Genomic DNA, 23,450 nt, shown 5'->3' on the forward strand with positions numbered 1-23,450 from the left:
AGGAAGGAAGGAAGGAAGGAAGGAAGGAAGGAAGGAAGGAAGGAAGGAAGGAAGGAAGGAAGGGAAGGGAAGGAAGGGAAGGGAAGGAAGGGAAGGGAAGGAAGGGAAGGAAGGGAAGTCTCTGTGGGCTAAAAGAGTTTTGCATATCCAGCTGTTTTGAACCCCTAGTAGAAGTCTTTCCTTGTTAAATGGTCTCCCTCGTTAATTTCAGTGTATGCATTGGTAGCATTTTTTCATCCAATGTATGATACAAAAATGGTGCCTCTATCTTTGCTTTCTTTGCTTAATATTTTTCTTTCACCTTTTTATTTGTTCCCCATCTTTCTCCCAACACTTTACTAGCTGCTTTTCTTTCCCGTGGTCCCTCTCCCTCATTGCAGGGAATCCACCTCCACCTCTGTTTGCATGCCTTCAGTCCTCTTTCATTCCCTTGCCTCATCTTGGTTGATCATCTTTACTCTTTGTAAGCAGCCTGTAGGTCTTGTCCACCCTCCCCAGAACTATTCAAGGAGAAAAAGATGAAAGGGAGGGATTATTTTACCCTATAGTTTATCAGGTCATCCTCCCCTGAGTTTCTTTTCATGCGTCTCCACACCTTGAAATCTTCCCCCTCCTTCCTGTTGTGATCTCAGCCTTTTCCTTCCTGCCTCCTCTGGTGAGTACTCTGACAGTGAAGCATGTGGGCATAAAACCCGTCACATTCCGCCTTCTGCGTGTGTAGATAGAGGTAAAAAAAAAATCTGAGGCTTAGTTACATCTAGCAATTAAGAAATAAAACATGTGCTGTAGTGTTTTCACGGACGGCGTCAGCGGAGGGGCTCTGGCAGGAGGCCTCGGGAGCTGCAGCACGGGAGAGCCCCCTTGGAGCCGGGCCCTCCGGCACAGCGCCGGGGCTCCAGGGGAAAGGAGAGGGCCAAGCCGGGTCTTCGGGCACTCCGGAGCGGTCAGGTGTCAGAAAGCCGGGGACGGTGCTGCCAGAGGTCCCTGGAGCTGTCAGGCCATCCCAATGTGTGCTGCAGACAGGTCCCGGTGGGCTTTCCCTGCCCTGCGGTGCCGCGCTCCCCGCGCCATGGCGAGGAGTTGGCCCTTCCCCCGATTTCGCACTGCTGCCTTGGGAATTGATTCAGCTATTTCCTGGAATATGAATTTGTTTATTTTCAAAAGAGAACAAACGTAAAACTATACAGTGGCATTGGGTAGGGCGTTTCTTGGTGGAAGAGTGATTTGGATCGTTGAATTATTGCCTCTTCTTAAGAATTTCAGTACTTCTGGAGATTGCATGGAGCGCAAAAGCAGCTGGTGGCACATAAATGGTACAACTGCAAGAAAATCGTGGCCTTGATACCTTGGCTTTTACTGCCATGTATATCTCATGAAATGTTTGCAAAGTGAGTGCAAAGTACTCCCATTTTGGTTTGTGATTTTTCTCACCTACTTTTCTTTCACTGGGACCGTATGTACCTGATTAGTCATGGCACTTGGGCTCTTATCTAATTCTAAAGAGTAAATTAATCAACATCATAAACTATGCACCGTAGTGATATGGGTAATAAACAGTGTGCCATCTTTTCACTGGGGTTTGAAGCACTTTAATGGGTGATGCTTCTGGAAGTCCTTTGATTAACTCATGACTTGGCCCTACAGAATTTGGGAGTGTGCTCAGCTTTCTGTGGCATGAGCTATCTCAAAAGTCAGAACTGCAGCTGCATTCTCAGACAGCCTCATCGAGCATGGGTTGGGCATCCAACGCCCAAAAGTAAAATAACATCTTTAAAACCCGTTCCTTTTAAATGGAAAAAAAAAATGCAGTATTTCTCTTAGTGCTTAAGTAAATACTTACTTTGTACAAGGCACCAAACCCGCTTTGTCTAAAATACTGGGAAAAGTTTATTTTTCAAAGCCACAGGCAGCAGTTCATGGTGCTATAGGAAATGCTAAGGCTATGCAGTCACCACCTTACAGCAAATCAAATCTCGCAAGTTGTTTTCTTTTTGTGTCTTTATTGCTTTTATCTCAAGAACAAAATGTACAATAAAGGAACTCGAAAACTAATGTCCCGCCCCTTCGAACAATGGGCAAACGCAAAAGCAGGTTTGAGCCCGCGCTGATCGACATCCCAGTTCTGCGGCCGGCTCCAGGGGGCCGAGAACTCATTCGCCGTGAGCGCTGCGGGACCGCGCGCCGCGGAGAGCGCAGCCACGGGCCCCGCTGAGCGCCCGCAGCCGCCCCGTCCCGCAGCCCCCGGGGCGGTCCCGGTGCCGGTGCCCGTGGCGGTCCCGGCCTGCTCCGCTCCCCGCGTTCAAACGCCCCCCGCGCTCCCATAGGCTGCGCCGGCCCGGCCGCGCTCGGCCCCCGCCGCCCCGACCATGGCGCGGGGGGAGCCCGGCGGCCGGCGAGCCCCGCGGGCGGCCCCTGGCCGCGCCGCGCCCGGCAGAGCCCGCGGGGCCGGGACCGGCCGCTCCGCCGCCGCCGCTCCCTAGCCGTCCAGGGGTCCGGGTCCTGCGGCAAAGCGGGGGCAGGCGGCGGCGGGGCGGGCAGTCCCCCCGCGGCGGGATGGGCCGTGCCGGCAGTCGGACATGTCGGTGGCTGCGCGGGGGGAGAGGCACGAGGCGGGCGGGCGGCGCGGCCGCTGAGCGGGCGGGCCCGGGGGCAGCGCGACCGCTCCCGCGCTCCGTGCCCCGGCGGCGGAACCCGGCCCCGGCGCGCCAGGCGCCGCGGGAGGGAGACCGCACTTTTATCAAACTTGAGCCTCCGCTCCCCTTCCTCTTTCTTCCTCTCTCCCTCCTCCCCCGTCCCCGCCCCTTCCCTGCCGTCCTCCTCTTCCTCCTCCCCCCCGCGCCCTGGGATGTTTATTCGGGCGGCTGCGTGAGGCGCGGGCGGCGGCGCCGAGTTTCTCTCCCCCGGCCTGAAGAGTTGCAGGCGCGCACACGCTCGCCCGGCTCCGGGGGAGAGAAGGAAACAAAATGTCGGCCAGGGCCGCAGCGGCTTCCACGAAGGTAAGACTCGGCCCCGGGGCGGCCGCGTTCCCTGCCCGCTCCGATCCTGCGGTACCTCCGGCGCGGTTTTCCCGTTGCCCCGCCGAGCCCGCACCGCGGTGGCCGCGGCTTTACCCCCGCCCGAGCCGAGGGCACGGGCTAGCGCGGACCGAGGAGGTGGGCGAGGCGGGCCGGAGCCTCCCGGCCGCCTTCCCCGCAGAGCTTCCCTCCTGCCTGCCGGGAGGGGCGCGCAGGTGGTCCGCACCCCCCTGGCCCGGGCCGCTGCCCCGCCGGCCGCCCCGCTCCCCGCCCGGCCGCCCACCTGTTGGACGTGCGGGCCCCGGCGGCGGGACGGCTGCGGCAGCCGGGCCCTGCCCCCGGGAGAAGCCCCCGCGCTCCCGCCGGTGCGCTGGCCGTGCCCTTTTGTTCTAGGCTGGAGCAGGGTGGCAATTAGGAAAGGTTCAGCCGGGAGAGTCCAGTACTGCAGGATTTTTTTTCTGCGGCCGCTGAATCAGTCGGGGATGATTGTTGCTGACATACGGTAAACAGCTTTGGGGCGGCAGTAATCCGTCAGAAACTTGTGCCGGTCCTCCACCTGATCCGTAGGTGTTGCCAGTGCAGGTGCACGTTGCGGGGTGTGTACTCTGACCTCCCCCGGCACTGCGCGGCGGTGAGTAATGCCGAGCGGCCCCGGGGGTGAGAGGTGGAGTTAGGAACGCTCAACAGGTTATTTCTCCTTCGTGTCAAATTAAAGGTTTGCTTTGAAACTAGTTTGAATTTGAATTTCGAACTAATTTTACGCTTGTGGCGCCTGAGTAGTTGCTCCGGCTTCAGCGCGACGAGTTCCCGTCGTGTGTGTTCGCTGGAGTTACCGGAGCTCGGCTTAGTGCTGTTTGCTTTCGAGTGAAACTACGTGGTTTCGGTCTGATGTCACTTGCTGGTATGCACTTACTCAGAAGTGGCATTCTACAGGCTGAAGTAAAAGGTACACCTTACTGTATTACTACCGAAAAACTTCTGCGCTTGAGATACTAAGTAACAAACTTACTCTAGTTGTAAGATACTGTTAGTTGGCGATTTTACCAGCTCCAGAGTCTTACTTGAGGGGTGTGTTCGAGGCAACCTGAGCTTCCAGAGTGGAATTTAAAAAACTTAAAAGCTGATGTTGACTGCTGAGTTTCATGCCTCATTTTAAGTACGCTTCCGGAGGTATTGTATTACATTTTAACATATACACAAACACACTTCAGCAATAAATGTTTGTTGTTGGAAGAGTAACTTATTTTGCATAATATTTCACACTTCTGCTATCACCTAGCTATGGAGATAGATCAAACATACTTTTTAGCCCTTTTCAAATGCATTTATATTAACAACAAATAGGAGTTGGAGATAAATGTTCGCTTGAATAGTGTTGTGTTACAATTCTGCTGTCTGAGGGATTGTGAGAAATTGCATCAACTTAAATTTTGCAGATTTTTTTTGTTGTAAAATCGGGGTATAAAATTCTGATTTCTGGCTCAAAATGCTCTTAAAATACAGCTGTTTTGTGAGGCTGTGGACAAATATTGCCTTCCACACATGCATGTACTGTCTTGAAGTATTTTTCTATTTTTAAATACGGAAGTGTATTTAAAGTTGCAGAAGTGTACCGAAAGTGTATCTGTTTTGGCTGTAGACTGGTGTGCAGACTGTGTTAATTGGAAGTTGTATCTTGCCATAGCAGTTATTTGAAACTCCTTCTGCTCATGGTCATATCACATTGGCCCTTGGAGCTTGCATACATGCATACAGTATCAGCCAAACTAATTATACTGAAAGGTATGTTAATTTAAGAATGTTGCAAAATATAGTCTCACTGGTGTTTAACTCTTCACTGGGATGCTTTCAGGTTTATGGAAGTCAGGTAATTGAAGCAGCATATTTTTCTTGGGGAAAAAAACTCATTTTATAAGTCCTGTGACTGTCAGAGTAAATTCTTCATCTGTGATAGCTTTTTATCAAAATGACTTCTTACCTTTTTATCTTGATCATAGGATTGTCTTCAGAGACTAGAATAGTTTATATGAGTTTCGTTGTCAAAACAGAGGTGCTTTCAGTCAATGATAATGTTAATTGTATTTCAGTCATTAGTTCCTGGGCTGCTCTCCATGTAGTTTTAATAGTCATAGACAAGGAGATGGAAAAGTATTTTGGAAATACTAGAATATTGGGGGATTTCTGTGTTCACATTCCAGATTTTGTTTCCTTTAGTTACCCTTTGGTTCCAAAGTTATCTCTTTGGATATGGTATCTGGTTTCTCATTTTTGGGGTAGTGTAATGCATTAAATGGTGAATGGCTTTCTCTTAACATTTACTTAATATACTTTTGAGCTCTGTGTCCTTATCCACAGTCACTGTGGCACACTTGACTGGACAAAAACCTAAAAAAAAGGAGAAAGAAAATATTACTTTTGATTTGCTGAATAATTCTTATTTGTACATGAGATAATCTTGGCTGCTGTGATTGATTCTTATGCCCTACTATCAACAGTCTTTAACAAACAGTTTCACTGCCCTTCAGTTTTAATTACTGAGCTTTTTCCCCTGCTATGCTGTGTAAGAATTATACAGTTTTATTAAGGTGTTATGTGCTTGTTGTAGCTGTTGGTAATATACAATAGAAAATGGTGGAGAAATGAAGGCTTGCTGGAAGTTTAATCTGGTCATGGCTCTTACTGCAAAATTTAAGGGGCCTAATCTCTTCTGATACCTTTTTGAACTGTACTAATGGATGCTATGGGAATGACTGTCAGGGTCTTAGTAATGGGATGTAAACTTTATTTCTGCCTTTAAGTTGGAGATTCAAATGTAGTCTACTTTAGTAGAAACACCCAAACCAAACAAAAAAATCGCCCTGAAAAGCTTTTAAATTGTACATATGGGACAGAACTTATTGAATCCCTGAGCCTTTTTGAATGCTGAACCTGAGTTCTTGAGACTTTCTTCTATTTTGAAATACATTAATGAAGAGTATTTCAGTCTTTCACCTCAGTCGTGTAACTAATTGAATTTTGGTTATTTTAACTGGCTTTCTAGCTCCAGGCATGTATCTGTTAATGACCCCTTGAATCAGGAGCTGAGAACATGACTGTGTTAATGGTTCAAGACATACTGATTGCAAGGACTCCTTGGTTTTCTGTTTTAGAGGCAATGGCCTGTGGTTTTCATAATTGGGGTTAGCATTGTACCCTAAATCTTACTTGGAAACACCAATGGATTTGTTTCTTGTAGAGCATATATGTGCAAATGTTTTTAAAATGGTTTTTAATTCAGTCTGTGAGACAGCTAAGTTTGGAGCAGTATTTTATTTTTCCCATTTAAGTCTGTATATGGGCACTGTAAAGTAGATCAGTTCTTCTTTGGTTGTTTCTGAGATTCTTCAACTGCAACAACAAAGAAATAAATATATAGAAAACATGGGAAAGTAACTGAGAATTCTGTTTGACCTAAGAATTTACCTCCTATATGGAAAAAAGAGCCTTTAAAATACTGCATTTAATTTTGCTAGTGTTTCTGTAAGTTTTATTAGGACCTTGGGTGATACTAATTTTAATGTTCTGGTAGGTATTTTTTAAAGAATAGTTTATATGAGTTACATGTATTTCAGGCTTGGATTTTCCAGTTAGGACTATCAGCAGTTTCAACTACCAGCTGATACTTGAGGTGCATTTTTCAGTATGACTTTGGCTGCAATGTGAGAGGAGCTGCAAGCTCCACACTCGGTAGGTCGTTATGAAGTGTATTCTGGAGTTTGTTTCTGGTTCAACGTGCAGCATAAAGATTACTGTAATGTAAACAGAGCTTGAAATCTGACAGTGCCTGGCAACTGGCTCCACCTTTATAGAGTGGAAAATCAGAAAGGCCTTATCAGTGACCAGCTAGCTAATCTTTGTGTCAAGGAAAACCTCTAGAATGGGTTACTGTACATCATAGGTATTCTAAGATGCACATTGTGCTACTACTTAGGTTCCATGAGAATAGATACTGGGCTTCTATCTGTGCTAAAAAAACCTCAAGACATAGTATTTTGAATTTGTGATTGACATCAAGAGTGGTTACTGAGCTTGAATATATGTCTGTGTTCACACTGCAATGTAACATTGTTGTCAAAACCTTCTGTGTACTCGTGAAAATACTTGTTTTTTAACTATTCAGCATAAGGTACTGAGTTGGGAACACAGCTGTAGCTAGTCAACTACTCAAGCTCTGAATTGTGCTGAATATGTTCAGTTTATTACTTGAAGTGCTATGCAAAAGTATTGTCTATCTGAGGTCAAAGTGCTCATCTGAAAGCTTTGTATCAAAGCTGAAGTTCTCACCAAGAACTCAAGTGTTCACCCATTTTTTTGCCAATAAGCTTTCAGTGTGAAATAAGATCCTCCTTTCTGTTTTCTTCTCCTGTCCTGTATACCCTGTGGAAAGGCCATGTCTTGTGTACACATTGGAGTGGCAGGGGAAAATCTGATTAGTCACAGTGTGGGGGGAGTAAAGCCATGTACATGTCCATTTCAAAATTAATAGTCCCAACATTTGGTTTGTATCACTGTCAAATTCGAAGTGTCAGGTTGAGTTAAGGTTTGTATTTGAAACAAATGCTTTTATTCTTTTTGTTATGGGTTAAGAAAGACATTTGTCATTTATATCCCCACAAATACTTCTGTGTTATCATGGTATAAATACAACAGAAATTAACATCAAACCATGCCCAATGTTTTCTCAGGCAAATATATTAGTAATGACTTCTTCACTGAATGTACTGATTAAGCAAACAGCCGTAGGGAAGTCTTAAAATGAACTCCATGATTCTGTGCAGTGTATTTATGCTGAGTCCAAAAAGTCCTGAAATGAAAACACTGTCTTGTCTTGTAATTATGCTATTTTAGGGACAGATTGTTTAAATATGCTCTGTACAGTCATAAATAGTAGGGGTGCTCTTTTTTCTGGGCTGTGATGTGCTTGAGTGAAGGATCTGAGAAAATGGAGGGACACATTCACTGAATATTTCAGGTCCAGCGTGGATCCCTTGGAAGCTGCAGAGTAACAAGTGCTGCTGAGGCCACAAGTGTGGTGACTTGTCCAGGGACAATGGTGTCTGCTTGGTTATCCATGGGATTTTCCTGCTGTGGTGTACTCGAAGACAGCTCCTTAAGCCCCAAGCTCTGTGGACTGTGGGTTATGTAGATGGGCTACTGCAGGGCTGGAGAACTGCCCCAGTGTATGCAGGACTGAGCGCTTGGCTTATGTTTACTATTCCTGTCTCTATAGGATCTTCAGCAGTTCTTTAGAGGTCTTTCCTGCATTTGCACACCAGGATTTACTTAGACACTAGAAAAAATTAACTGTATTGTTGGTGCTAAAACTTGAAATATTGGCTGTACATTAAAAAAGTATTTATTTTCTCAAGAGTATTTGGTAAGCTCTAATAGGATTCTTGTTTCCTAATCCATTATAAACAGATGTTCTTCCCTTTTGTGGTGGGGGAGGGCAGCCTAAATTCAGTAAGATGACAGCAGTAGGGAGTGTTGCATTGGAGAAGTTCACATTCTTAGGAGAAGTGGGCAAATGTGACCTTTTTGGCCTACATAACTCATCAGAAGGTGTATGGTTGCTTCCTCTGCTATGGGAAGTTAACAACAGAACTTAGTATAGCTCTGATGGCCTTTTTTGTCTCCCCACCCCCACATATCTAAAGTACTGATATGCTGAAAATAGAAATTGAGCAAAAGTCGGCAGTTTGTTTGATTTGTAGTTCCCAAGGCTTTTCCCAGTAAGGACTGCGCTGTGGAGCAGCCTTCTGTCTTCCTCACATTTGCCTTTTACATTTGACTTTTTCTTAGGAACTTCATTATAAAATCTTCCCCCACCCCTCCTAAAAAGGCAGTAATTAGTTTTCAACTTGTGATCCTTTGGGACTGTTTGGGCAGTTCCTTGCCTGGTTTGAATGGGGTCCAGTAACAGTGTCTTCCCTGTGCCCCACTGGGTCAGCAATCACTTTAACAGATGGCCCCCTTTTCAGTATCCAGCTTAAAAAATTTCTTGTAAATATTAAATGGACCTGTTCCAGCTATTTACACTCTGGGCTGGTGACTGTTTCTTAGGATGCATCCAGATGGGAGGTAGAAAGAGCAAGGTGCTTGGAGACTTGTTAATACACTTCAGAACATATGGTCAAGCGTTTGGACACAGCTCTGGGAGGCGAGTGTGTTCGGCTGAAATAACATCCCCTGCCCTTTCCTGCAGACCTTCTTTACACAGCCATGGTGCTCTTGCAGCAGCATTAATGCCTTAGTTATATTCACCATGAATTCAATAACACAAAAATTACTATGAAGTTACTTGTGGCTTCAGAGACACTACTCAATTTTTCAAGTTAATTAAAAGGAAGTAATAACCTTAAATTATAACCAGAAGCAGCAGCCTAATGAAACAGGACAGATTGTGAAATTTGAACAATGATGTCAGTTTTTCTATTACTTAAATTACAGCAGTGGTGACATGACTTTGTCAAAGGACTGACCTGGCACATGTTGCTATAAAAAGGTGTATAAAGACATATTTAAAAGTTACTAAAAAAAAAAAGAAAAAAAACAAAGAGTACTTACACCGACACTTTCAGCTTCATTGCAAATATAATAGGTGTAAATTATGTAATCTAAAGATTTATTGGTTTTAATAGAAAGTAACAGTTGGAATGACTGTAGCTGTAAAGCTCTAGAAGTAACTTTGAGGTTCTACTTGACAATGTGATATCAATTATTTAGTTAGTTGTAATTTGCATGGAATCAGGATAGTACCTGCGGCTAACTCTGCCAATTATTGTTTATCTGAACAAATTCCAAGACTGTAATAAATACATAATTCATGTTCATTTTGGATCACTGGCTTCCCTAGAATTGAATCTGGGAAAAGGCTAGACCATGTTAACCCTCTCATCAGGATGGTGGTTTAAAAACTTCTTCATGTCACTTGACCCAGCATTGTTCCTACATGTTATATGGAAAAAATACTCCTTTGCCCATGAATGCCTTCATGTGAATTAACAGTGTTAGGTGACAGGGGTACTGGCTTTTCCTGTAAACCTGGACTCCTGAAATAACTTTTTCAGTGGGTATTAAGATCTTAAAGCCAAGCTTAAAGGATGGCTTTCTGACAAAAGAACTTGTGTTTCCTCCAGAATTGAAATTAAGTTGTGGAAAGTGATTGGCCATTGCATACAGGATAAACCTCTCTGTTAATAACCCAGCTATGTAAGAGTGGAAATTCCTGGAGTGTAATCTGTCATATGAGAGAACTAAATGCACTTGCATTTTGATTGGGTTTTGCTCTCTATGGATAATGTAGGCTGGATTAATACTCCTAAAGCAGGGAGCATTTAGCTAGGAAGTACAAGAAAGGTATACAGGTTTATAGAAACAATGTTGATGGCTTGAATGAAGAACATGTTTCATCTGCTGTAGAAGCACTCTGTGGGGTTATTTTTTCCAGTGCTCTGTGGTTTGTTTATTGTTGGTAGTTCAATGGTAAATCCACCCTAGAATTGCCCAGGAAAGTGCTGAGTCTCAAATGAGGGGATCTGTTGTTTAAATTGTTTGAATACCAATGCTAACATAAAAGGTTTTCTTACTTGTTGTGTTTATTTGCAATCAGTAAATGTCTCTGTCTTGGGAAGGTGTGTAAGGAATAGCAAGGAGCCAGCGGTTGAGAGTTACTGAGATAGTTTCTCCTTTAGAATAACCAGTGGTGTTGGATTTTTATTCCTTCCTGCATGATGAGAGCATCCTTTAAGTTGGTTGCATTATTGGTAGTACTGGTATTGTCTTTCTGGCTGTAAACTTAGTTTGGTTTAGATTAATGTGAGATGTATGTCCTGCAGTTGATGCTGTGCTAGCATTGTAGTTTAAACGGGCAGGAGATGCCTTTTAAACATAAATGTGTTGTGTCTGCAGCATGTGTTTCACTAGCCTGAACTTTTGACTGCATTTATCTCCATTAAAAAAAAAAAAAAAAAAAAACAAACAACCACACCTTAAAAGTACTTTAAACAAAAGCAAGCAGTTCCAGAGAAATATTGCATAGGATTTTCTTTCTTCTTTATGATGGAATTATAATGAGAATTTTTGCCTTGCTCTTTGTATTTGGTTTTTCTCCCTCCTGTGTGAATGCTTGAATTCACCTCTAGTGAAGCAGTGGAAGTGGATTTGTTAGTGGTGTGGTGGCAGTGGAAGCAGATGGTGCTGGTGGTCTGCAGCAAAAGGGCTGCACTGGAGGAGGTGAAGGGAACTGGGGGCTGCCAGGACAGGTCCTGTGCAGGAGCCTTGGGGTGGGCTTGGTGGCTGCATTCTGTGCTTTGGGCGCCACGCAAACACGTCAATCAAAGTGAATCAAAATAGTTTTGACTGTGTCTGATTAGGCTGTTGGCAACTAAATGGCAACATTTTTAATCTTGTGAGGTAGATGGACTGGTAGATGTAATTTTGCTTTTCTATTTCTAGAAAAATCTGTTGTTAAAGTCAGTGACTGGCCTTGCTTGACTATGAGTAAGTTGCTTGGGATGTTTATAGCTGGCAACAATAATTTTTCTTTTCTCTGATAGAAAGTACTGGTTTTCAACTGGAACTAAAACCTTACAATAAAAATTGCATTTTGCTTGCTCCACCTTTTAACTTCCAGAACAGGACCTTTTAACTTACTCAGTAGTAGTTGCAGTCTTGCTGTATTTAAGAATTACTTTTGTAGGAAGTGTGTTTAAATATTTTGGAACACTTGTTAAGAAATAAAAAAAAAGCCTTCAAAGATATTTCTACTTGATAAACTACTACAGACAGTTACAAAACTTTGTCAATAGTTTTCCCTCTATCAGAAGAGCAGACTTTGATGTTTTAATGTTCCTTTTTTAAATCTGTACATTATTCTGACTTTCCTGGATATGCTTACAGTGTAGAGGTTAGTATGTAGCTGACCAAAACATAACACCTAAAATCTGTCTTTACCGTCCTAGCCCTTCAAGCAATGTAATTATGTTGCTTCCAAGTGATAAGCCAAGGCAATTTACAGATTACTGGAATGCTTGAAAACACTGACCTTTCAGGTCACTCAGAGCACTCCTATTATGCAGAGATTGCTGTGGCACTGTTGTAATGTGCTGGCCTGTCACATGCTGACTAACTTGCAGAAAGCTTTGATGCAGCTGTTTTAAAAATGCTTTTGCTGACTGATAGGCACTTAGGCTACTGCCTGTGAACAAAGCCAGCTCTCATTCCATGCTTTTCCCCCCCGTTTTCTATAACAACACTTCTTCCCTGCTGACTACACACACAGTTATCTGGGCCCAAGTGTTGACTTGTCTCCATTTAAATTGTATTTGTGTTAATTTTCACTTCAAAAATAGTCACGTGTGTGAGAGAGATGCGGTTTGTGTGGTTTATTCAGAGCTGCTGCAAACAAGCAGCCTTCAAAAGTTCATGCGGTGGCTTTAAAGAGTGGGTGGATTAGGGAGAAGAAAGTGTGTGTGACTGGGCAGAGCAGGATTAAAAAACAATGGTCCTTTGAGTACAGTGGAAAGTAGTTTACTGCAGTGTGCATATATTCTATAGTTTTATATTCCAATGTCTTTTCTTGAATTGCTGTGAAGAATAAGAAGAATTTGACAAATATTTCCTTTTAGTGTCTGATGCTTAATGGGCATCATACGTGGTGATTATGGCAGTACCTTCTTTGGTATTAAGACACAGGACTGGAACAGGAATAGAGATTAAGCTGACTTGATTTTTTTTGTTTACTATCTTTAATTTTATTTAGTTTTATTAATTGTTGGTAGATCAGGTAGTGCCTGAATTGCAGAGATTGTGGGAAGAGGAGAAATAAGTACAAAAGAATAAAATCTTTAATTCCAGTAGCCTGGTGAGACTGTTAGAAGGATACATTGTTTTTTATTTCTTCCACAAAACACAGAGAATCCATGGATGTTTGAGGGAAGTAGACTTCTAAATCAAGACTCTGCATAAGAACCCCGATAGCCTATTACCTATGAAGGCAAGTTTAGCAATTCACAATTTAATATTTGTTCCCAGGGAATAGGTTTATATTTAATATATTCTATTGGTTGTCTCTATCTCAGATTCTAAGCCTGTTAGAGTTTAGTGCATTTGGATCAGAAACTAAGCATCTCTGTTCTATTCTGCTGAGAGGTGGAAAATTAAGAGGTAACATCTGATTGATGCTGTATGTATCATGTATGGCATTTGATATAATTCTGAGCTTCTGTTGTACAGCATGGCATCATTGGCTCCTTGTTTGGGGGAAGTGTGACATCAGGAATTCCCCTGTTTACTGCAATTGCAGTAACTGCAAAATATGCACAACCTGTGCCTAAGATCTCTTGAAGCAGTAGAGTTGTGTATGCAAGGATAAGCACTGGTGTACTTAAAATTACCTTTGCTCTTTGACCACGTACTATACAGTGACAATCCACTAAAACATAAATTTCAAGTTGCAAAAGAATGTAATATATTTTTCCTGCTATAACAATGCAGTGAAGAGAATAGAATGAGTAATGATTTTACAGCAGGAAACTAACTGAACAGTGTAGTTACATAGTGAGTGTTTTGTTTTTTTGTTTTTTTTTTTTTTATATGAACGCTGTACTTCTTGTAGTACTTGGTAGGACAAAACTATTTGGGTTTTGTATATATTTTCATATGTATGTCATAATTGCACCTTAACTTTCATAGAAGAAAACATTCTCCACAGCTCAGTTCAATATGTGTTAAACTGGATCAATTTAAATGGCAAAATTAGTCAAAAAGGATGCATAACTTACACGTGTTGATAACATTACAGTATCTTTGAGATTATTGCATTTCAGAAGAAGTGACTTCTGAAGGTGAAACTACAAAAATAAGTGGAAAAGATGCAGCTAAATCAATACATTGATATAAGAGGTACAGATTTAGATATTTTCACTGCACTTATTTTTTTCCTGCAAATCATTAGAAGTTGCATGATTGAAGATATGACTATTATCAGTCAAGCTTTGAAAACATTTTGGCAGTAAGTTTGGTTTTGTTGTACAATTCTTGCTTTAATGATAAAATTGTACTACAGCTATCTTGGCTGGAACTACTCTTTCCCATCTCACCTTTCTGATGAAGTTTTTCACTGATTTTATCCTCACTTATTTAGTCTTTAGGATTTTTTTCCAAAGAATAATCTAGATTGAATGGTTTCTCTGCAAGTTGTGGTCTCCTGATAGGTTTTTCCATTGAACTGACTCATCAAACAGATTTGTCTCGTGTCCTGAAGCTAAACTCTTCTGGTTTCTTACTCATTTAGGGGAATGCTCCTTTGAAAAAATCTATTGCTTGCTGTATTCCTAGGTTTGTAGATAACTCAGTTGCTGTTTTCCCCCAGTAACTCATTCTCAGTGATAGGTGAATTGATAGTTTTTTGGGGCGATAGTTGAATGAACTGAAGCTATATTCTGGGATAAACAGGTAATTCACCAAAATTATACAGGCTTTTCAGCTGTTAACCAAGTGCTTACCCAGTTTCTTCTCCAGCTGGTTGGATAAACAGCTAGAATGTCATTCATACTTTTCCATTTCAAAAAATGTGCTGAGTGAATGAAAAAGACATCTGCCCATTAAGCACAGATGGGAAATACTTGCTAAGAGGTGGATTTGATGGGTAGCATCTCTCAGTAATTATGTATAGACTTTTATTTTTAGTCGTTGTGTTCAGAGTTCCTCTTCTGGAATACTCTACGTGCTTCTCATCTTCACCATAGCTTGGCTTGCAATCGGGGATTAATCTTGATGAAATGATGATTGAGGGAGAGAGCAGCTTCTCGTAGGTCTGGCTCTGCTTGAGTTACTGCATGGTTGATTTATTTAAAAGTTGAATTGAAGCCATGAGATCCACTATTACATTGTGGACACGTCTTGGTTTAGTGATTAGTTTGGGATTCTTCACGTGGTGTGTCTTATCTGTGCAGAATCAGAACAATGTACTTCAACATAATTCATTTTTCTGTTTCCTTTTCTAAAAGGTACCAAACTGACTGCTTTAGAAAACAATTTATGATGTTGTCTCTGTATTAGGTACTTAGGGCTGAGAGTAAAGGTAGTTCTTCAGGCCTGTACAGACAGGGAGACCACCAGCAGTTTAACTTTAAAGGCAATTCTAAAAATGCCATGACTTTCTCCTTGTATTCAACCTGCCAACAGAAAGCTTTTGGTATCACTTACAGTGCTGGTCTAGATTTCCATTGTCAGACATACATTATGGCAGTCAAACTTCTGCCAGTATTTACTGGGGTTTATTTGTAGCTTTCTTTGATACCTCAATAATTGTTTTTTTTTTTTTTTTTTTTTTTTTTTTTTGTTTTTTTTTGTGTTTTTTTTTTTTTTTTTTTTTTTGTTGGTGAGTGGTTGTAGAGTGTGCAACTTTTTTCTTCCTCTTCTCAATACTGAAAACACATCTATAAAAGTAATGAACACACTTAAATAACAGCATTAATTTTGGTCATGTTGGATGATGTTTTTTGTGGACTGGTGTAAGTGGTTTAGGCTAAGTACTGGAGGAGACTAATTTTTTTGGTGAAAGGGAAAAGAGCCTCTAAAACTTATTATGGAACAAATGTAAAGTGAATCCCCTAAAAAAATGCTTTGCAATTTAAGTTTACCATTCTATTTGCCTTGTTTAGGCTGAGTTCCAAGTGCAAGCTTCAGATACTAAAATTCTGTGTTTTGATGCTTATCACTTGCTTACATGAGAAGCTCAAATTTTATCGTGTAAAAAGTGTGTACCCATCTCTAATAGCAGTAGCAAAAGAAAAAGCAAACTGAAAATATGCTTCTAATGTATCCTAAAAATAAAGAAAACCTAAAATACTGCTTTTGAAAATTATTTCAAAGTAGTGCATGTTTGCATTTAATTGTACAGATGCAATCATGTGTTCTATGTAGGCATTTGGGGCTGTGGGTTATTTGAAATAATGATGTTAATCTGTTCTATACCTAATACTTTACTTATGTTACCCTTCCCTCCAGTTTGGAGAGAGGAGCAGAAACTTTTCACTTCTGTGAAGTGTCACTGCCACTGGTCTCAATCTTTAGGTCTGTTAAGTATGTGGGTCAAAAATCTGCACTATTGTTATGGTAAAGTATGTGTTGTCTTTGATCTTTTGAGGGTAACCAGCACTGACTCCTAAACTGGCAATGCACTGTCAAGGAAAATGTTCCCAGTCTGATAAATGCATGCAAACTGATAATTGGTACCTGCCCATGGAACCTTAGTGTGTTCAATTTGTCAGTACTGGGCAGCTGAAATCCTTAGTTTAGTGTAGTTGCAAGATAAACAGAGGTGGAATGGGAAAAGAGCTTTTAAGTACTTCAGCTTTTTCCTGTATTGTCTTGTAATAACTTAGTTCCTTAAAAAAGTCATGAAGCAATCCTAAAAATATGTTGCTGATTAATCTGAGGCCCATGTTGTCACAAAATTGGCCTTTTGCATCGTTTACTTGCAGATGGCAATATGCACCTGATTGGGGTGCTGGTGGTAACATCCAAGGGCAAGAGTGTGGTACAAGAGGAGTTCTGCTCTTGAAAGAATTTCATTTCAAGAATTTGAAATTAAATGACATTGTTTTATGTGCCCCTTCCCTCAAGAGCCAAGGTGCTGACTCACATCGGGCAAGAGTGTGGAAGCCCTTTTGCCATTGATTTCCTTTTTTTTTTTTTTTTTTTTTTTGTGAAACAGATTGGAGTTCATGCACAGCAATGTGAACAAATAATTGCAGAGGGAAAAATAAAGTGGGATTTCTGTTAGCCTTTTTCCTTGCTTCTTTTTGAACTTTTTCACTCTTGAGGTGAATTTTTTCTTTTTTGTCAATTTAAGTCTTAACATGCTCTAGAACGTGCAACTTAAGGTAACAGATGGGGTAAGACTTAAACATTTACACTAGTTATTTCCCTTGATTTGTAACCTTTTTGTTATTTTCTTAGAATTGATTGCATTCAGAATGTTGAAGTTCAGTAGAGCTGCTTTCTGTAGCACAAGGAATGCTGGGGCAATCCAGGGGTGAGTTAGAGGCTGTGTAAACTTGAGTGTGTTTTCAGGTTGCAAACTGGAATGTCCGGTTATAATTCTGCAGATTTTCCTTCTTGCAGTTTTTAATGTGAAATATAATCAGAATAACTTTTAAAAAGAGGAATTTGCTCTTGTTTAAGGTCTTCGGGTTTGCCAACTCCATTTTTAAATATGGTTTGAGGTAGCTAGAAGATGCAATTCTGCAGAAGCCCAATGCATATTTTAAAATAGCTTTGATCATTTCTGCCCTCATAGTTTTCTTGCATACTTGAGAGTGTGCATTCCAGAGTGGTGATGAATGGACATGATGCAGTTTTGGTCAAGAATATAATCTTGTATCATTGATACACATGAAGTTGTGGGAATAGAAGTTAGTGTTATGTGGCTAAAGCTGTTGGTGAGGCCGTTTGTTCCACTGAAATGAGTGCATTTTTAATTGCTGATGTAAATACAAAAGTAGCTTTGTGACCATTTTTACTGTTAACCTTTGACTTTCTGGGTGTGGCTCTTTTTTCCCCTTTTGAAGGGACTGTGTTTTTAGGTCTAATTGGGCTTTTTGTCACCTTAAAACTGAATTTGGGAAGTGGAAGGTCAAGTTGGAACTGCAAAAGGCAGGCCTTGAAGCTATTTGAGCTGAAAGACTGTAATTTTAGGTAATTTAAGCTTTCTGGATTTGCATACTGGGTTTTATGTAAAATTCAGTGTCAGTTTGTCTACAATGGTGGAAATAATTTTAAGTCTACCAAATGGATTTTCAGGAGAGGAATTGCTTTCGAAGTGTGCTGTTTTGCATGGTATGCGTAAAGCAGCTTGCTGCTAGGAAGTTCTAATCTGGTCAACAGTTACTGCTCCTGAGCAGGTTGGTGAATTCCCTTGTTTCATTCCTCTGCTTTGATGTGCAAACAGGAAATAAATCCTAGCTGAATGTCTGTAGGGTGGGATGGGAACTGATGTGATGCTTCTGTAAATCTGAATACATACAGAGGTCAGTTTGAAGCCTCTTGTCCAGTAATTACTCTGTCATTTTTTCCCAGTGACTGTAGCTAATGTCTCTTCTGCCCTCTTCCTGAGAGGAGGGAAGGAGACTGGGTTGGCTCCTGACTCAGGCAGTCAGAAATGGCTGGGGGAATTCTTCAGCCTGGGGTTCATAGGAGTTCAGCTATGTGGAGTGGGGCACAGATGCAGTCTATAAAGGAGAAAATCCAACCCCCAAAAAACAAGAACATGGTGTTTTTAAAAAGTGCTTTTCTTAAGTTAGTATATAGTGCTTTGTATGCAACTTTTCTGAAGTGGTCTGGTAGTGAGCCACTGGTACAGTGAAAGGCAGTGGTGGGACTGCTGCCAGTAGTAAAGCAAAGAGGAGAATTGGGAGCAGGGCAGCTGATGGTGCTGGGCAGTATCTCAGGGCTGCTTTTAGTGCCTCTTGTCTAGTATTGGTTCCCCAATGGAGATGGTTTCATTGCTGCTCTTTAAGAAGATGAGGAGTTATGATTGAAACAAAAAGATGTTTTGGGTGGCAGGGTCACCCCTGTTGCTGCTGTGTGTCCCTTTAAGTAAAGGGAAAAAAGCATGGACATGTCTTACTGGTTCTTCCTGCTTACTGGTTCTTCTGGAGCTGCTGTTATGTTCTTTTCTGCTTGTTAGTGGCCTTGGCTCCTCAAGAGAAGGGAATAGATCACTTAAAAAAAAAAAGGAAATTATTAATGAATTGGAAATTAGAAAAATGTGTTTTCTATAAAACATGCTTGTAAGTCTTTGGTAAAAATGAGGAAATGAAACCATATCTGAAATTCCGTATTTTGCAAATATCTAATAGTATAGCCAAGATTAAGAGACAAAAAATCCCACTCTAACTGGCTGTGAATAAGGAATTGTGTTACCCATGAGAGCAGCAGAGAGGATTATCTAAGTGTCTGCAGGTATGTTGTTACATGGGCAGTGTTTCTACATTCCAAGTCAATGAATAACCCAACTGAGAAGTTTTTCCTGTGCTAGCTTCTCTTCTCTCCTTGGCTGGTCCCTTTCCATCCCAGGAAAGCCATCCTCAGTGCCAGGCTGATTGCTTGTTTCAGTTCAGAGTAGCTTTGTGAATAAAGGAGATCCTCTCTGCTGAGAATGAAAGCAGCCTTAAGCTTTAGGCTGTTGCTGCTCCTTAACCCTTTGTGTCGCCGAGTAGTGGCCTCAAGGTGCTGTTTTAGGGAGACACTCGATGTGCTCCAGTGTACTTGGTCTGACAGCAGACTTTGCTCCAAGCCCCCTGGCTGCTGTGCCTTGCCTCAGTTATGTTGTAGGATGCCTGTTCACTTCACACAACTGGATTGCTTTTTCTTAGACCCCGTTCACCCCTTTGCACCACTCTTTGGAAACTGAACCTTGACAATCACTTTGATTTTTCATAGTAGCAGTGGATAAGTTTAATTTGTATTACATAGACACTAAACAAGAAGGGTATAAAGGACTGATGAAAATGAAGATGTTGATTGAGCTGTAGGAAGATGCTCCTTGGGATGTGTGAGCTCGTCTGCAGGTCTGTGGGCTGCTGAATGCAATGGAACAACTTAGCTAAAAAAAGCAAAGGAGTTTTTCCCCCATCTCTTCTTCTGCACTATATGTTCAGAATTTAAATACAGGCTTTACTGACTAATACATCTTAGTGGTTTTTTTTCTTTCTGCACCTTCAAATTATTACCTGGTTTTGAGTTCTGTCAGAGCTGTGTTACTTAGTTTTGAGATTGATCACAGGGACAATTGTAGCATGCTATTTTTTTCTGTAACACCTATTAATCATTAATGTGTTAGCTTTAGAAAGTTTTTTCAGCAGGAAAATCCTGGAGTAACTGATGTGCATATAAGCAAGGAGAGACTGACACTTCGCAACTGTCTCTCAAAGTGTAATAGATTGTCTGCTTAAACAGATACTTCTTCAAGGTAGGTGTTTTCAAAAAATAGGAAAATCCATTTAATAGTGAAGTGATAAGGAAGCTAGATGTTAATAGAATGAGGATAGTCCTTTTTGCTGAGGAAAAATGAGGTGTTTTCTGCTTTCCACACTTGCCTGATAAGAAAGTTTAGAAATGTTTACCTTGCTGATAGCTGAAGAAGTCTTTTGAATGCTGTGGTGTTTTTTACCTTGTCCTCCCTATCCAAGTCTCACACCCATCTCCTGCCAGCGGGTATGGCTGCTCTAGTTCTTACTCTTCTCTCCCAGTGAATTCCTGGACTTGTTTCTCTTCCTCCCTCTATGCACAAGCACTGCATTTGAAAGTAAAACAGACCCCTGCTGTGTTCCCTGTATTGTGCTTTTTAAACCAAATTATTTGTTACCATTGTGTCCTTACTCCAAAGTCACTAACAACTTCTAACACAAGAAGTTACTCGTTTTCAAGGATCTGGAAGACTTAACATTATTTACCCTCTCTTCCTTTTTGAACTTCTGTCTTTCTGTAGCCTTGATTTGAGACTTGCTTTCTTTGGATGTGTGAAGTTAATGCGAGCTCAGAGTTGTACTGTGTTCTGAAGATGCTCTAGTAGCCATATGACTGCTAAAATTGAGTCTTCTTAACTGACAGTTACCCAAGTTGAGGGTGGGAAGATGCCATCTGGGTGTGTGGTTGTTTGGGGTAGGGAAGGACACTTTTCCTGAAATTTCTTACTAAGAATGGTTGGTTGAGATTCAGAGAAAGAAATCCTGTACCCACAAGCAGGGCAGGGGCGAAAGTCTTACTGCCCAGTGACATATTTCTTCATACTGAGATTCAAGGGGTAAAATATCAGGGAAACACACTTGCACCCTGCTGATCCTATTACTACAAAAATAGTCAGCTGCTTCCATGAGGCAAAATGTAGTGTGTGTGTGCACGTGTTCAGAACACCTCCGTTTCAGCTGTTTATTTTAGGAGAATTTGGTAAATTACCTATAGAATGTATAGTTTTGCAGTGGCTATGTCAACTGTAAAAAGCAAAAACAAAACAAGCAAACCCCCCTCTCCCCCCCAATTTTTAAAGAGAAATTAACCTCTGTAGGCTACTCTTTTATTGTCACAATGGAAGATGTCAAGGCTGTTATTGTGCACCTGTAACTGGAATTGCAATGCAAGCCTCTTAAACATTTATTCATACTTGCAAGCTCTGATCTTGGAAAATCAGCCCAGCTCTGTCTCAGTGAGACACTGTTGCCTGTCCTGAGGCTCTTATTTGACAGATCTTTAGAGTACAATGATCTAAAATTTATATGGTGCAGTGCTTGGTAACTGGATTATTATTCTCTTGATTAAAAACAAGGTGAGAGGCATTGTATCTTCAGCTGAAGTGCTTGAATGCTTTGATTGCTGCTCTGATGTCTACATTCATGTTGGTTATTTCTTGGTGGACGCATCTTTTACTTATGTGCATTTGGGCTTTGTACTTTTTGTATAAGAAGCCATAGATAGAGATGATTTATTTAGGCTTCTTATATAAAGCTAATACAGTATTTTTTTGCTTTCTTTGATACTGATACTGTGCTCTTCTCCTCCCCTAAGGGAAAAACCAAACTGGAATAACTCCAGCTGATGTTCTTCATGAGTGATAAAACACTGAAGCCAAGCTGTGTATAGAGTAGAGAGGGAGGTTGTGTCTGCAGTTGGATGATTTGATTTGGTTTCAGAAATGTGCTGGAAATGCAACTTACATCGAATCACACAGTAATTAAGGTTGGAAGGGACTCTAGGGATCAGCTAGTCCAAGTCTGTGCTCAAGGCAGTTCTCACCAAATCCGATTTATAGAATAATTGTGGAACAGTGAGGTCAGATCATCTAGAGCTCAACAGAGCTCTGGAGATCTAGTCTAGCCCCATACTCAGAGCAGGGTCAGCTACAGGGCTGCCCAGAATCTTGTCCAGATCAGTTCTGAGCACCTCCAAGGATGATATTCCATGGCCTTCCTGGGCAGTTTGTACTACCATTTGACCACCACTGTGGTTTCAAAACAAACCCACCAGGTAGATAGTATGTGACTGGAATTTGCTGCTCTTAAGCTGTATCAGTGGCTGTGACACTGGTCCCAGCTGTGTGCACTTCTGAGCTCCACTGGTGCACTTCAGTAGGGCTTATTTTACTTTGGTGGGAGGCTGTTGTTTGAGCTTTTACATTCCTGGGACTGCCTTCCAATCTGGAGCAGTTAGTGTTGTTGGAGTTGAGATGAACTGGTGGGGATACAGGTAAAAATGACCACATGATACTTGCACAAGATATGATGGAGGGGATTTTTTTGAGGATGGAAACAAGTAGGAGGGCAGTGTGTGCTGCTTAAGTTGCTTTTATTGTGGTAAAATAATTGCTTTTCAAGTTGCATCCCAAGAGTTAAACAATTGAAATATTACATGAGTTCCTTGAAGATACTGGTTTTGAAATGAAACAAAAAATAAAATCATATTTGAGGTAAATGAGAGGATAAATCCTTTCAATTACATGTTAAAATTTATACTCTAAATTAGAAATCTTTAGGTCCTAATAATACTGACCTAGGTCAGTATGGCAGAGAAACTACTGAAAGCAAATTGCAGGTTGTCTGTACTTCTCTGTGGCAACATCCCTTGCTGCGGGGAGAAACGTGGCTTGCCACTTTGCTTTTTTAGCCTCTCTGTTCTGTCTGATTTTGCTATCTTTTGCTAGTGAACGGGCCTGGAGTAGTGATCTGTGAAACACTAGTGCCAGCACTTTGGAGTTTGTGATCCTAGGGGGTTTCACTGCCAGCTGGAAAGCAAAATGGAAAGAAGCAAAACAGACAGGGATCCCAAACTCTGAAGCACGGTTTTCACACGCCTTAGCCATCAGGAGCTAGTAAGCTTTGGTTAGCTGCTGGCTGATACTGTTACCAGGGTGTTTGAGTGGTATTCTTCATCTGAAGTAACTTGACCTGGGATCATTTGAGATGTATCTGCATGTGGGTCTTGCACTCTGGTTTGTTTTCCCTTATTCCTGAGTGTCAGCCTTCTGCCTTTCATGGATAATGTGATTTACTAGGCCTGTGTCATAAACACTTCTATAAATAATCAGATTTAACTGGATCTGTAATCCAGTATTTAATTATTTAACTACAATGCAGCATCCCTCCAAATTTGTGCATACTGTTCTTGATTAGGCCTTTTTTTGGGAGAGAGGTCTAGTATTTTTTGTATTGAGCAGCAGTTACCACCAAGCCAAAGGTTTTATGGTCTTGTCTGTGATGGGTGAAGCTTGGACTAGAGAGGTCATTGTGGAAAAATGAGTCATGCTAAACAAGCTGGGTAGTACATGGATGTGGGGAGTTAAACACTGAGCTACTTTTTTAGCTTTGAGAGAACAGTGCCCAGAAGTTGGAGCAA

The 23,450-nt window shown here is 41.6% G+C and overlaps 1 protein-coding gene across 19 annotated transcripts in view; it reads left to right on the forward strand.

The window, feature by feature from the left end:
- The window catches only part of TJP1 (tight junction protein 1), a 206,846-nt gene that overhangs the window by 135,202 nt on the left and 48,194 nt on the right, over positions 1-23,450 (forward strand). Inside the window, exon 1 of one of the 19 annotated variants that reach the window (XM_068204138.1) lies at positions 2,412-2,996. The exons of the other annotated variants lie outside the window; for them this stretch is intronic. Within the exon in view, the coding sequence (XP_068060239.1) occupies positions 2,964-2,996 (33 nt within the window). The 5' untranslated portion in view covers positions 2,412-2,963. Of the gene's footprint in view, positions 1-2,411; positions 2,997-23,450 lie in introns of those variants that run through there. 19 annotated transcript variants of the gene reach the window in all.

The sequence above is a fragment of the Anomalospiza imberbis genome, chromosome 13, assembly GCF_031753505.1.
Source record: "Anomalospiza imberbis isolate Cuckoo-Finch-1a 21T00152 chromosome 13, ASM3175350v1, whole genome shotgun sequence".
In the NCBI taxonomy this organism is placed as follows: Eukaryota; Metazoa; Chordata; class Aves; order Passeriformes; family Viduidae; genus Anomalospiza; species Anomalospiza imberbis.